Consider the following 15,305-nt stretch of genomic DNA (forward strand, 5'->3'; position numbering starts at 1 on the left):
TGCTCCAATGGCAAAAATTATCAGTGTACGAACTTTTCTAGCAGTTGCAGCTGCAAAGAGTTGGAAATTGCATCAGATGGATGTTCACAGTGCTTTTCTTCATGGTGATCTCGATAAGGAAGAGTATATGAAATTATCACTTGGTTTTATTGGCAATATTTCGGGTATGGTGTGTCACCTCAAGAAGTCTTTGTACGGCTTACACCAAGCATCAAGATGTTGGTTTGTTAAGTTAGCCACCAACCTTTAATATAAGTTTTTTTAATATCAATGTGCCATCAATATTTTTATTGTATTTTATTGACTATTGTATTCCAACATCTCTGACGGTACCTTTTGTATTATATTTCAGTGTTTGTATTATTGTCATTAACTTGACATTTTATGATTTTAAGTGGATTGCATTTATTATTTCTATATTAAAATATACATATATCTTAATTTTTTATCTACATATCTATCGTTGATAGCTTCATTCATAGCTCTCCGATCTCTCATTGATAACCATTGAGTCCAAATAATTCAATTGAATTGAAGTAGTTGTTGAACTATTAATGATAAATTGACTGTGCGGTGGTAGTTAGAAGTAGCGGTTCTCTTCACCCACGATAACACCTTCCAAGTTTTAATGTCGACCATCAACCAATCGCATTCAACATTTACACTCCTTACTATTTAACCTCTCTTCTTTTCTTCTACTATTCTTCAACCTCAATCTTCGCCGGAAATGTCAAGTTCCGATCAACCCTCCGGCCACCAAACCCATGTTGCTCTCTTCCCAAGTGCCGGCATGGGCCATCTTGTTCCCTTCCTGAGACTGACCAACACTCTCCTCCGCCATAACTGTAAGCTTACTCTCATCACTTCTCATCCTTCTGTATCTTCCGCTGAATCTCACCTCATTTCCCGCTTTCTCTCTGCTTTTCCCCAAATCACTGAACTCAAGTTCCATATCTTACCTCTTGACCCTTCAATCGCTAATTCCGATGACCCATTTTTTCTTCAATTTGAAGCCATTCGTCGCTCTGTCCATATCCTCAATTCTCCCCTTTCCTCTCTCTCTCCGCCGTTATCCGCTCTTGTCTGTGATGTCGCCTTGATTTCCTCTAGTCTTCAACTTACAGCAACCCTTAACATACCCAATTACGCGCTCTTCCCTTCCTCTGCTAAAATGCTCTCTCTCTTTGCCTATTACCCGGTTGCTAAAATGTCTGATCCATCATCCGACTTCATTCGCATCCCAGCCATTGGTTCCATTCCCAAAAAATCCCTCCCTCCTCCTCTGCTTGTCAATAATTCGATCTTCGAGAAAATTTTCTCACAAGATGGTCAGAGAATCAGAGAACTAAATGGGATTTTGATCAATGCAATGGACACAATAGAAGGAGATACTCTCACAGCACTCAACAGTGGGATGGTACTAAATGGATTACCCCCAGTAATACCAATAGGACCATTGTTACCATGTGATTTCGAAAACCCAGATGCCAAATCTCCCATAAAATGGCTGGACAATTTACCCCCGAGATCGGTTGTTTTCGCATGCTTCGGCAGCCGGACCGCCGCATCAAGAGACCAAATCAAAGAAATCGGAAGTGGGTTAGTTTCTAGTGGGTACAGATTCTTGTGGGCAGTGAAAGATAAAGTAGTGGACAAGGAAGACAAAGAGGGGTTAGAGGAAATAGTGGGGGAAGAACTAATGAAGAAACTGAAGGAAAAGGGAATGGTATTGAAGGAATGGGTGAATCAACAGGAAATCTTAGGGCACAGAGCAGTGGGTGGGTTTATTAGCCATTGTGGATGGAATTCTGTGATGGAAGCGGGGTTGAAGGGAGTGCCAATTTTGGGTTGGCCTCAGATCGGAGATCAGATGGTCAATGCAGAATTGATAGCAAAGAAAGGGGTTGGAATGTGGGTTGAAGAATGGGGATGGGGCCAGACATGTCTGGTGAAGGGCGAGGAACTTGCAGGAAGGATTAAAGAGATGATGGAGAGTGAAGCTTTGAGGAAACAAGCTGCAAAGTTTAGAGATGAAGCCATTAAAGCAGTGGAAGTTGGAGGAAGCTGCGACAGAGCAATTGAAGGGCTGATTGGGAGGTGGAGGAAGGGGACTTGAAACCCTACTCTTCATTTCTCAACTTGCCTCAAAAAGAAATTACCGCAGTGGTAAAATTTGTATTACTACGGTTATTTTAGTTCATTACTATTGCTAGGTGGTATTTATATGTTCAATCTCTCGATTATTGTATTAAAAAAATCCACAAAGTAAGTGAAGTCTATGAAATGAAGAGCGAAATTAATGTAATAGAGATAATGAAACACAATAAATGTTACACAAATAATGGCGAAAAAATTCAGAACTAAAACAAGTTTTCAAAATATATGTAGAGAGGTTGATAGGTAAGCTAGGTGAGTGATGCTCGAATTAGTTTTAAAATTTAGTTTTAATGTATTAAAATATGGAAAATATCAATTTATAATTCTAAATTTTGACATTGTATTAATTAAAATTTTGAACTAATAATTATTTCTATTTACATTTTGTTCAACCAATATAGTGTGAAATTTATGATTTGACTTAATTAAACTCGTAAGTTTTTATAAGCTTATCAATTTAAACCTTTTATTATGACTACTTTTGAAAATCATCCATGTATTGATTCTCAAACACGTACGTGTGTAGGCTTCTTTAAATGTTGGTTTACAAAATTGACAAATAAAGTAAATGTATTGATGATTCTCAAAGACAATTATGACAAAGGATCTAAATTAATTCATTTATGAAAGTTTAGGTGTTTAATTTATACATCTATAAATTTCACACGAGGTTTTTCCAAATGAAAAATAATTAAGGATGTGAATTAACACACTTGTGAGCCGTTTGAATCGCTGATATTATTTTATGGGTATATATATTAAATATGAGGAATTTGAATGTCTAGGTATTAGATATCTAGAATAATTAATGACTGTGTTTAAATATGTATGGATACCCAGAATAATTAATATCTGAAAGTTAAATAGATGTGTTAAAGTTACCAATTTTCTATATAGAAATCAAAATTAAATAATTACTTAATTAAATATAAGAGACCAATTGATGCCGTCATTAATTAAAGTTAACATTATTTAATTTATTGTTATATTAATTAATTATGTAATGAATTAAAACGAAAATAAAATAATTACTTTTATATTAAACATAATTGAATTACTTAAATTAATTACTAAAAAATAAACTAGTATAAATTAATTATAATATTGATAATTAATCATAATAATCTTATATTAAATAGTTAAGATATCATAAAATATTAATTGTGAAGGTATTAGCTGAAACTTATTAAGTCTAAATAATATATTTGTATTTGATAATTAATCAAAATTAATAGTAATTAGTAATGAATAATTTATATTAATTTATTAATTAATTAGTTTATATTTTATTGTTAATCTCCTAGACATAATCTCACCATTCTACAGAGTAGTAAAAAGGTTCTCTTGATAATAATATCCTGTGTTTTAAAATCTAAAAGCCTGTGAAACAAACAATGTCTAAATCTCATGGAAAAATCTGTAAAACAAATGGGGTCTTAAAAAATTTTAGGGTTTAACTTAATAAATTTATTAGTTTAGAGCTCAAATTGATACAACCCTTAAAGCTAAAGAGTATAATTTGATATTTTCTCAAAAAAAAAAAAAAAAAAAACCTACTTTAGGTAAAATAAAAGTCTTGGTTTATTAACATAGTTGAATACTTGGCTATGTAACTTGGAAGAAACAAACCTTGTTAATGATTGAATCAAATTTGATTGATATATATGTTGAATTTTATGTGAACATCCAAATGCTGAGAGTTGCTCCAAGCAAGGCCCAAGTCCAAGGCAAATTGTAAGGTGTAAAATCATGTGTCTCAAAAAGGTTAAGTCAAAGCCTCGAGTTCTAAGTCGATCAACCAAGTTCAAGTAATAACTGAGTCGAGCTCAATGATGGCACGCTACAACCTCGAGAGCCACAATCTCCTTTAACACTAATGGTGATGCACATAACACCAGATAGGTATCAGATAAAAGGTAACCTCGATTCCACAAACATCATAACACCACAGGCTTACACGTAACCAAAGACGTTAAAGTGAACTACAAATAGCCTCATTCGATGATCCTAAAGAGGAAGCGCAAGTAATTTTCAAATGAAAACCCTAACCTTACTTTTGAATGCTTAGTTGAACTATACACTACCTATATTAACTTACGTATTAAAATGTTGTTGGCTCGATACCACACCAATGCGAGAATATTTCATGTAGGTCAGCTTGGAAAGCAATATCAAAATAGGCGAAGTGGTCCCACAAGAGATCTACAATAAAGACGAACATCTATAAGATTACTCGCTAACACAATCGTTCATATGTCTAGATTTATTAATGAAGCAAATAGCCAATTGATGTACTTTACCCAAATGTGGCGTGAATGAACCATAATTTCTTGGAAAATAATGAACCATAAATGAACACAGGGCTGTTACAAGACCCATTATGCAACAGCTCGATTAGACTTGATTTGGTTAATGTAGACCCACACCAAGCCCAACCAACGTTGTTTCACCCTAAACTATAAACAACCTATAGATCGAGGACGAATCAATTTCTTTATTTTTTTTCTTTTTACCCCTTAGAAAAACCTTTTTTTAAAAAAATATGTAACAACATATGCAATCCCCAAAAACAAGTATGAATATTAATTTTGTAACGTTCGTATGTAAAGGATGTTAATGCAACTTCTAAAAGTTTAAAAGATATTTTTACCTGAGATATTAATAGTTTTTATGTATTAATGAAGTTTTTTAAAGTTTAGATTTTTTTTAAAAAAAATAAAATATTAACATTTTAATCAAACACTAAGAGGATTTTTTTAATTTTGAAACTTGTAAGTATTTTTTTAAACAAAGTAAATATTTGAGGATATTTTAAATAATTTAGCCTTTAAATAGATGACCAAAATGTGATAATTTAAAACCTAATAAAAATGAGGTGAAAATGTGGAAGTTGTAGGACATATACCGATGGTAAAAGAATTTTTTTAACTTTTTTTTTTTTTTTTTAAGTTTAAGGGTATTACCGTAATTTTTAAAAATTCAGGTCATTTTTTTTATAAAAAAAATTACAATAAAGATACTTTCATACTTTCAAACTTTAAACTACCATTTTGATCATTGTTTTTTTGAAGTTTTTAACTTTAATCTATGCTTTTAATTCTTCACGTACTTTCAATAAATCTTAAATTTAATCCAACTAAATTAATTTTTATCAAAATTTATGAAATAATAATAATAATTTTCTTATAAAGAAATATAATATGTGAATATATTTCCAAATTTTATAATAAAAATATTAATAGATAACAAAACAAAATTAAAATAATAACAATAAACTAGTATTGAGAAGTAAATTTAAGATTTATTGAAAATAAATGAGGAGATTAAAATCAAACAAACTAGAGATCAAAATCGTATTTTAAGCATATATATATATATATATATATATATTAAAACCAAATTACAAAGTTGGGTAGTATTTTGTGTAATTGAGCTTAAAATAAATAATTAAAGAATAAATGGAAAATGAGAGACACGTGACGGAAGCGTGAGAAGCAAAGGACAGATAGAGATAGGGAATGGACAGCGAGCGAGTGAGAGATGCATGAGAATAAGGAAAAGAAAAGGATATGATTGGATGACAACTTTGAAAATCTCTATTTGGTTTTGGGGCCCACTCTTATTAATAAGGAAACTGCCTGTACCAACCAAATCAACTTCGACACCGACATGCCTACGCATGTTCAAACTCCTCCCACGCGCTTCCCCCGCGCGTGTCCCTCACTCTCCCATTCCCACAATTCTTCAAACTCGGGTTTTACGCTTGGGCTAAATGATAGACTACATTTAAGTATCATCAAATCATGAATGAAATGAAACTACTCGTACTACGGCAAACCGTCATAAACAAACTCGTGTACAGGAACCATATTAATGATTGGATTAGTAGATGTAGAACTATTGTTTATCAAATATTAGAATTTGAGTTGAGATGTAGATTTATCTCACAACAGTAATTTTAGAAGCTACAACTGTCTTCTTTATCACATGTATGAATCGTTGGATGAAATATTTAAAACCATGAAAATTTTCAAACCTTTCATCAGCTTCGCTCTCGTTGCAAATCCAGCAACCGTTGGTCCGAAGAAGCAGAAAAGAATAAAACAGATGAAGATCATAACAGAATCCATCTCAAAACCCAAAGCAAAGTGTCAATCAGCCTCACAGGTTTAGGTTTAGGAACTCTGGTGGTATATCCAAGGAACAAATCATGCAACATTATTTATGAATAATACAGAATTGGCAGACACCCAAAGACAGATGAGAACCCAAATCTTCAGCTATCAAATGTACAAAGAACAAGGAGGGGACTCTGCTCCATGGATCTTAAATCTCAACCTAGAGCCATACAAATAACCTTCCCAGCTTTCCTCTATAACATCATATGCTCAATTAATAAATCAAAGCCTCCTACCGTTGATTAAGTTAAAGGAACAGCCGGAGGGTTACCGGCCGGACATCTCTGCCGACGGGGCCGTCTAGTTGTTTTGCCCCAACCAGTCAGGCTTCCATCTTCCAGACCCATTTCAATGTTACTTAGTTGCTGTATCAGCTGATTACATGCTGATTGCACAGGGGGCGGCGGACTGATCACTGATCGTCGTCTTCCCCTACCACAACCGTTTCTAGTAGAGTTCCTCCTCGTAACTCCAGAATGCCAAGAGTGGCCCGTCGCTCGCATTAGCCCACCAAATGTCTGAAGATCTTCTGTAACCTCATGCCTTGATAGAGAAGAAAGGCCAGGAAGGATGTCCTTCTGGAAGTCCCTTCGCTGCCTACCTCTCCTCGTCTGGCCCTTTCGGGGCCGATTTTGTAACAAATTGGTTCCAGTATCTTCAATTTCCATATTTTCTGGAACCAGGGGCTTAGGCATGTATTCTTCTTCACCGACCTCCGCCAGCCTCAAAGTCATGTATTCGAAGTAATCAATCCCTCTCAAAGAGGATTCCTCAATATCCTTGCCTTCTATGGATCTCAATACAGTGTCAAACTTGGTCTGTACATCATCTCCATGTGTGGAAACTATCTCGGCAAACCAATTTAGGGGATCGCTCGAAGAATCTTCCAATGCATTGCTAACACTATCATCCAAATGACAGGAATGGCCACAAGAAGAGATGGCAAGTATTGCCTCTGCTGCTAAAGCCATAAGATCATCCTGAATATCAACAGCCTTGTGCTGAGGAGATTGTGGTTGCTGTTCAAGCTGTTTTTCCAAGGATTCTTCTTCTGCAATTATGTCGTCTTCAGCCTCGGGCATTGCTGGGACTTCTAAATCTATATCTACCACGACCTTTTCCTTGCCACTTGAAGAAGCCAGGGGTAGAGGTCTCATAGATGGTTCTTCATCGCTTACACATGAGTTCAAATCAATATCAACTCTCACAGTAGAGATCTTTGTGTCCTTTCCATTCTCTACAGCCAGAGCTCCGTCAGTAGCGTTGTCTGACTCAAAAACTGAAGGATCACAAGGCAAATTGATATCAAGTACTCTAGTTTTCCGGTTATCTTCCACTTCATTCTCAGATGGATTAGGAAGAGGTGCTGATGGGGATGTAATAGAAAACGACTCATTCTTAGAAATGCGTGACCCTTCAAAAATGGGAAACCCAAGAAGTTTTCGGTTACTCTGGCATTCACCGTGTTCCAACATTCTGGGTTCAATGTTACTACAATGTGAATTAGACTCGATGTTTGGATAACATATAACTTTACTGCCGTTTTCAGTTTCATTTCTATCAGAACATTGTTTCTTCGGAGAGAGTGCAAAATTAAGCTCTGCAGTCATGGGAAATCTTCTTGAATTGTTCATTTCATTCTTACTAGCAGCAGGTACAGCCCTTGACCAAGGTAATACATTATGATGGTCCTCATTGTTTTGTTCTGCCTCTCTGGTCCCGTAGTTTGGTTGTTGAGCTGCCTCATTTGATAAACTTTTTGAGAGCACTACATTCAAGTTAATGTCTTTTGGAGAATTCGTGCCCACACAACCAGATCCCTTGTAATAGTTTGCCCCATGGTCTTGCCTTATGGTAGAAGAGAGAACTCCCCCATTGGAACCAGATGCAGACCCGAAATATAATCCATTCTGGTAAGGAGTTTCACAACCAGACCCAGGGTTTGATCTAGAGTCACTACTCAAATGCCATCTATCTCCAAAAATTCCATTGTTCTGAGCTGATGAAGGAAAACTCTTCTGAACAGCAGCAGAAGATTTGAAACACGGCTGTGTATGACCTGAAGTCGTCTTTTGGGAGCTGTTGCCATTTGACTTTTCCCAAGATGAACCGGAGTGAGCCCAAGACTTACCCACGTCGAAAGAAGGAGCAATTTGATATGTGCGAGATGTCTGAGAAGCTAAAAGAAAACCAGGATCCCCAGTATTGGACATTTCATAACTTCTCTTGGATAATTGCAAATCATTAGCTGGCCTGTCCAACTCTCGTTGAACCTTGCTTTTATCATTGAGACAAAAAACTGGAAGTTCATGGAACTTGTTAAGTGGAACTTGCAAAGGATTAGAAGATAAATGGAATTTTTCCATCTGACCATGAGCAAAAGATTTCTCACTTTCCTTGCTACGTCCTGAAATAAAGTAGTTTAAGGGTTCAAAAACAAGTGAGAACTTTTCTAAAACAAACTTCTTCTATGTTCATAAGAAAAACATTCCAAGTGAAGATTCCAGTTAATATAGGTAACCACCACGGGCCACGGGTATAGAGACTTCAATTTCTCAGATTCATGTATTCTTTTTCTGTTCATATATTCAAAGCATTAAATATGTTTTTTGTGAAGGTTAAGAGATAAGAGATGCATCTGCAGATCAGGTAAACTGACTAAAGAAATTTGGGGGAACAGCAAAAGCCAAAAACCCTTGCATGAAATTTTACTAATGTTCACACAATATAAAGAAGAAATAATACCTGCTTCAAAGATGTTAGGAAATGCCTCTCTTTTATTTCCGTTCTCAATATACGAATTCCTATTTGTTGCATGTCCACCTTCACTACTGGAGCTCAGAAAAATTTCTTGCTTTGTAGACGACACAATGGGGCCTTGAGTCTCCCCATTGCTAGAGTCACGAGCACTAGGAAGATCAAAAAAATTGGACCCATTTGCCTCTTCGACCTGAACAGGCTCGTTTAAGTCAGCCAAACCATATCTGTTCCATAAACACGAGTCAGATCTCAAAGCAGCACTTTGGCCACCACTTTTTTCTCCAGGATTCACATTCAAATTTGCTGTCACACAACTCTGAGTCTCAAATTTCTTGTTGCCATTTGAGTGACAACCCAACGTGGAAGGCACTTTTTCATCATGAAATACCTCCCCCTCTTCGCTATCAATGTACTCATCTGCTGGAAGTTGAAGATCAAATGTTTTCCTCCTAGACTTTGAGGGTCTAGATTCTAGTACCTCACAGTCTTTTGAACTAGTTCCATTTTGGGATGGTAAGAGGCCATCGCTTCTATTGTTTTCTTTCAAAGAACTTAAAGATGATTTTACATCTTCAATGCCAGGTACGGATGGTCCACTGGAAGAAATTGCAAGAGGAAAGCTTGGGAGATGCCATTTCCTTGCACCATCAGGAGTACTTTGAGATGCTAGAGGACTAGATGAGAATGATATGTCCACAGGTACCGGGTGTCTGTGTTCTGATCTTTTAATATCATTCATTAACTCTCTCTGTTTTATATATAACCGATGCAGCTCACGAACCTGCTTAATGACAAAAGTAAAAAGAAACTCAAAAAACAATGTGACCATAACAATGGAGCTTCAAAGACTTGGAATGAGCGTTACCTGGTTCTTGAATATGGCTTCATGCTCAAGCATTGTCCTCTTCACTGCATCTCTATCACAACCTAGATATGCATCGGAGGTAGCTCTTGGCAGAATTCCATTATAGTATTGACCGCTCTGACATGCTTTTTCACTGTAATATAAAGGCCAGCTACAACCATGAGAATCTTCATTTAGATCCCTCATTGAGTGATATCCTGGCAAATAACTTTCATACTGCACCTTTGTTCCCATTCCTGAGTCAATGAAGATTCATTGAATCATATACTTTCATATTGAACAGAATCCAGATTTTTAGATATTAATAAATCTGAATAATCAGAACTACTCATATTAACATATTAAATAATAAATGGATATTCATATCAGCACGTCTCTTAACATTATATTGTGACAAAGAAAAAAGAATGAACTCTAAGCTAAAGGCAAAAGTCAAGCCAGACACAAGGACATGAATCTTCAACTATGAAAGTCATGGTCATCACCTTGAGTATCCAAATGGTTGGGAAAAATTGAGAAACAAAATAAAGTTGCAATCCAAGTCTAATAGCAAAGAGAGATAGTTTTGGGCATTTTCAAGGAAATGGTGAGATGTTGAAGTCCTGGGGGTACCTTTAATATAAAGGATGACGGCTCTTATTTTTTTGTTCTCCCTAACACTGTTGCTTCTTCTATCTCCAATGTGTTGGTAATCCTTTATTCCAGCTCATGCCTCCAAATCAAATGCATCCCCCTCCCTGGTAACCTCGGAGGATATTACTTGTAAATATATCCCCATCATCCTCCTGTTTTCAATATCAAGACTATACCCTCTAGGCTCAACTTTAAAGACAGCACATGTGCCCGCAAGAATAATGTATACTAGTTTCGGATCAGAACAGTCCATGTTAACCCAAGTGCCACAGATTTCTTCTGTGGCTTATACTAACCCCAGAATGCTCACGTGTGGTTTGGTGTCATGTCTTGAGACCCAAAACATGCTTCAGATTAGGGATTAGATGACTCTGGAGGCGAGAATAATCTGCTGAAGGGAAGGTTATTCTCGGTACGAGGAACAACTTGTAGGTATTTCCAAATTCAATTGAAAATTTTGAGTGAAACATATATAAAAGGCAAAATTAGGTTTCTTGTTAGACTAATTGGTTCCAATAAAAGGTATCTATTGCAGACTCTAAGATTGAAGAGAAAGCAATCATGTTACAACAATTGCTTTCATTTCTACTTATCCCAAAGATATATAGCCGACTATGACTGTGGTAAAGAACCAGAAATGTTCTCAAAGGGCGAAAATCAAAAGAGGGAAAATATTAATTCAATAAAGAAAATTTCAATTGCAATGAGCTTACTTACAGAAATCATGTTTGTTGACTGCCACTGCCTAACTAACAATGCACAGTATCAGGTGCAGAATCAAACACTAACGCCATTACTGTTATATCCAAGCAATTTTCTTGGGGACAGTGATTAAATAAGCCGTCCAATGTCCAAGAAAGTTGCAATGAACCAATGCGAAAATAGAGCTACCGATCTATGATACAATGTGCTATCAAATTAGTATATCTAAGTCACCTAAAGGCATTCCATTCTTCAGTATCATAACCACGCACAGTTGCAACTTTAAAGCAACACTACAATGGGAGTAAATAAGGAGTTTCCTATGCAAATAAGTTGGGAACTCGAGGAGAAAACGTGCTCTCAAGAAATTCAGTGTCAAGTAAGAGGTAGTAGTATAGTATGCTCTATCCGAGTTGTCACGATACATGCACAAATCTTCTTCATACTCCAGTAAACCAACAATATCCGGCATAAAAGCAACTTAACAGAAGGCTGCTCATATGATAAGGACTGATAGGGACTTAATGGCAACTGCCTTTAACTACAAGAAGTTACTGACAGATAACAGAATTACTCAGAGAAAACTTAGGAGTAATTCAACCAAGGCAGTTCAGATCAGTAGCTAAGAAAATGTACACAAAGCAGCTAAAGCATTATCGTAATCATCTCAATCTCCACACAAGCCTACTCAGTTGCCATTCGCATCAAGACAACTGCTACAACCAAATTAAGCTATCAATTGCAAGTCCAAATACAGTGCATTAAAATGAACAATGCATCATCAAAGTACCCTTTCAACTCACAAATTAATCAAAACCAGTAAATTAGTTCCCTAGCTTCAATTTTGAGCAGGCAGGAATAGATCATTTAAAGTCCTCAAAAATGCAAAAGCAAATCAGAGAACAAAGACAAACACCACTCAAAAAAATTGAACCCAAGGTGTAATCAAATCTCCCCAAGCTCAATAGAAAATACAGTCGAACAAAACACCAAAAATAAAATTACGATCAAAAAGGGAAAAATCAATTATCCCCTCAGCCACTCACTAAAATACCAAAGAACAAACATCAATATCATCTCCAAATCACAACAAACAAATTCCAAATGTACAAAACACAATCTACAATAATCACCAACCGAAAACAAGCAGTCGAATCCACAAATGTAAAATTTAGAAACTGTTCACAACTAAAAAGTCTGATTGGAAAAGAAAATGCATAAGGCAAAAGCAGTAGACCCCAAATGGTTAAAAGGGTCGGAACCCATAGCAGCAAACAACAAACAGTCTTAGAAAAAGCAAGAGAGTAGAATACGAAATTAAGACAAATTAAGAAAAACCCATCAAAAAACAAAAAAAGAGGAGAATCATCGGAATCCAAAAGGAACCCAGAAATCAAATTAAGAAAAAAAAAAATGAATAGATGGGAAAATTACCTTAAACCCACATCCTCCGATTCGAAAAACTCAAGAACCCTTCACGGATTCAGCCATTAACAACCCCTTGAGAAGGGGAAAATTTAGAGTAGGAGAGTTTCACCATCAAAAAACAAAACCCAAAAAGAAAATCCCAAACAGAATTATAAATATAGAGATGAAATAAGAAGATGGGTGTTTAAGAAACAGCAGTAAGAGAGAGAGGTGAGGTTAGATCGTCATCGAGGTAGAGAAAAAAGAGGAGATTTTCGATCTGCTGGGCCACTCTCTCTCTCTCCTCTCTCTCTAATTCTCTCTCAAAATTGTTTATGTAAGGAAGGAAGAGAATTTTCAGGGACTAGGGAGAGAGAAAAGGGGAATGAAAGAAAGAAAAGAAGTTCTTAAATTTTAATTTTAATTTTTTTGGAAAAAAGAAAAGAGAGAGATCCCAGATAAGAAATCTTCACATAAACGAACGACCTTCTAAGAACAGTGACATGAAATTTGTCAACATCCGGTCTCTTTTTATTCTCTGCTTTTTCTTCACTTCCTCTTCTTTCTTTCTCTCTCCCATTTTCATAATTTTTACTCTCTTTTTTTCCTTTTTTTTATTAACTTTAAATTAATTTTAAACTCATTTCTCTTATATTGAAGTAAACAAAAAGAAATGGGCATTTCTAGATTCTCTCCACCTTCCTTGCTTTTGGTGCACATATTAATTTAATATCATATCATACATTTCAAACTATTCTTTATTCACTAAAATACACATTTAACAAATCTAACTATGTTTTTCCTTTTTTTTTCTCTTCCCTTTTTTACTTTCTCAATAAGAAAAAAACAAAAATCTTTAGTACATCAATCTAATTTAGATAAGATTTAGCCTTAATTATCCTAAAACAAAAAAGGAGAAAAAAATTTGACATTATAGTTATATTAAAATGAGAAGATAATGAGGATTAAGATGGAAAATTTTCTAATCCTATTAATGAGTCTAATATAGGCATGAGACCAAATAATAAAATGAGACTCGAGTTATTATATATGTGTTGTCTGTTTATTGGAACAGCATCGAGCGGCTTATAAATTATAACAACGAGACTCTTTGATTCGTCTCGATATGAATAGAACATTTTTATATATAAATTTTTTTGATATATCGAAATTTTTCCATTAGACTGATTTTACGCAATATCGTATTCTTTAATAGTTTTAACTTTGTCAATCGAATTGCATTGACAAACACGTAAAGAGTCCATTCGCTGTTTAGTCCAAAATGATACAAACAAATAATATTGAAAGGAAGAAATTTATATTTGAAAAGTTACATATATTTATATTAGAAAATGAAGTGAAATTGTTGTGAAAAAATTTTATTTGATTAATGTGTCCATTGGAAGCAATGTTTTAATTGGCTAATACAACAGACATAGGTGGGGTCCAGTTGATACTGTGGGGAGGATGAGGTTTATTGAGGTTTTGAGTTTTGCTATTAAATGCCCTTCTACCTATTTCGGAATTACGGAAATGCCACTATTGATTTTTCCGTAAAAAGAAATGATCACTTATCCTCTGTTTTGTTTTGAGCAGCTGGAAGCAAGTTTTTTTAAAGATAATTTTTTTCTTAAAAAAAGATAAATTTTACTTTACAGAAAATAATTAATAAATTTGCAAATTGCAAGATAAACTAACACGTCGTTCAAGATACGACTATAACAGTCCCACGTGGCACATTTCCATGGGAATGCTATGGTAGAATGTTTAATCCCCTCCCCTTCTAGTTTTAGCTCTTTTGTTTTACAACATTTTGGTTTGTTGTTGTTGTTGCTTTTTTTTTTTTTTTAATATTGTAATTAAAGTGTGGGATAGGAAAATCGAATCTCAAATCTCGAGATCGATAATATAAATACTATGTCAGTTGAGCTAAGTTCTAAATTATAATCTTCTTTTTTTTTAAGCGTGTTTATTATAGTCCGTGGTTATTATAATCTAGAGATTATAATAATATATTTAAAATGTATGTCAGATTTATCCTATTAAAAATGTAATAGATTGGGAATGAAAAAACATACCTTATTTGATTACTCTTTTTGTTGTTTACTTGTGTTCTATGTTTGTACTAGCACATGGGCCACACATCCAAATTTGGAATAAAATAACGCAATCTAATTGATGAATAAGACTAGAGAGTATTCAATCAATTATGCCTAAGAATTACATCCTATCATTATTGTTACTGTCATAATTACCGTTACAGCTACCATTATTATTACTGTTACAGTTAAAAAATGATCAATTTTAACATCTTTACTATTACCGTTATTGCTTGATCCTCAGAGGTAATGATTACAGTAATTTTGACAAAATTCGTTATTTTAAGTAAACGTGACCACAATTAATCCAATTACGTTTGCGATCCAAATTTAATATAATTGATCCATCAATGAAATTTCATTATGATTATACCAATCTTCATTAAGATTTAGTAAACGTGATTGTAGTCTATTTTAGTTTTGTTTATAAATAAGGAGAGATTATGATTATAAAATAATAAGCATTATAAACACCGAAGATTTTTCAAATAATTATATTGTAAC

General features: G+C 34.7%; 2 protein-coding genes across 3 annotated transcripts; one reads left to right on the plus strand and one right to left on the minus strand.

Moving 5' to 3' along the window:
• The first annotated feature begins 300 nt into the window (after nucleotides 1-300).
• LOC120080748 (UDP-glycosyltransferase 708G1-like) lies at nucleotides 301-2,305 on the plus strand. Its single transcript, XM_039035371.2, has one exon. The coding sequence runs from the start codon at nucleotides 728-730 to the stop codon at nucleotides 2,114-2,116; it is 1,389 nt and encodes a 462-aa protein (XP_038891299.1). The 5' UTR covers nucleotides 301-727; the 3' UTR covers nucleotides 2,117-2,305.
• A 3,969-nt stretch (nucleotides 2,306-6,274) lies between these two features.
• On the minus strand, nucleotides 6,275-13,268 carry LOC120080916 (uncharacterized). 2 transcript variants are annotated; one of them, XM_039035595.2, is made up of 5 exons: nucleotides 12,730-13,149; nucleotides 10,573-10,981; nucleotides 9,961-10,196; nucleotides 9,081-9,876; nucleotides 6,275-8,742 (listed from the first exon to the last, which is right to left on the minus strand). In XM_039035595.2, the coding sequence occupies exons 3-5, from the start codon at nucleotides 10,192-10,194 to the stop codon at nucleotides 6,578-6,580; spliced, it is 3,195 nt and encodes a 1,064-aa protein (XP_038891523.1). In that variant the 5' UTR covers nucleotides 10,195-10,196; nucleotides 10,573-10,981; nucleotides 12,730-13,149; the 3' UTR covers nucleotides 6,275-6,577. The 2 variants fall into 2 exon arrangements, with proteins under 2 accessions (XP_038891523.1, XP_038891522.1); XM_039035594.2 differs by lacking the exon at nucleotides 10,573-10,981 and having other exon boundaries at nucleotides 12,730-13,268.
• Between the last annotated feature and the right edge of the window lie 2,037 nt (nucleotides 13,269-15,305).

This window comes from Benincasa hispida, chromosome 7 (genome assembly GCF_027475165.1).
Source record: "Benincasa hispida cultivar pf3 chromosome 7, pf3_genome.v1.1, whole genome shotgun sequence".
NCBI lineage: Eukaryota > Viridiplantae > Streptophyta > Magnoliopsida > Cucurbitales > Cucurbitaceae > Benincasa > Benincasa hispida.

Bases quoted from the DNA above. Each gene is read 5' to 3' on its own strand.
- LOC120080916 (XM_039035594.2), bottom strand. From the start codon at position 10,194: ATGGGAACAAAGGTGCAGTATGAAAGTTATTTGCCAGGATATCACTCA. The intron at 9,877-9,960 runs GTAACGCTCATT...GTCATTAAGCAG, and splicing joins AAGCCATATTCAAGAACCAG to GTTCGTGAGCTGCATCGGTT. The intron at 8,743-9,080 runs GTATTATTTCTT...ACTTTATTTCAG, and splicing joins TCCTAACATCTTTGAAGCAG to GACGTAGCAAGGAAAGTGAG.
- LOC120080748 (XM_039035371.2), top strand. From the start codon at position 728: ATGTCAAGTTCCGATCAACCCTCCGGCCACCAAACCCATGTTGCTCTC.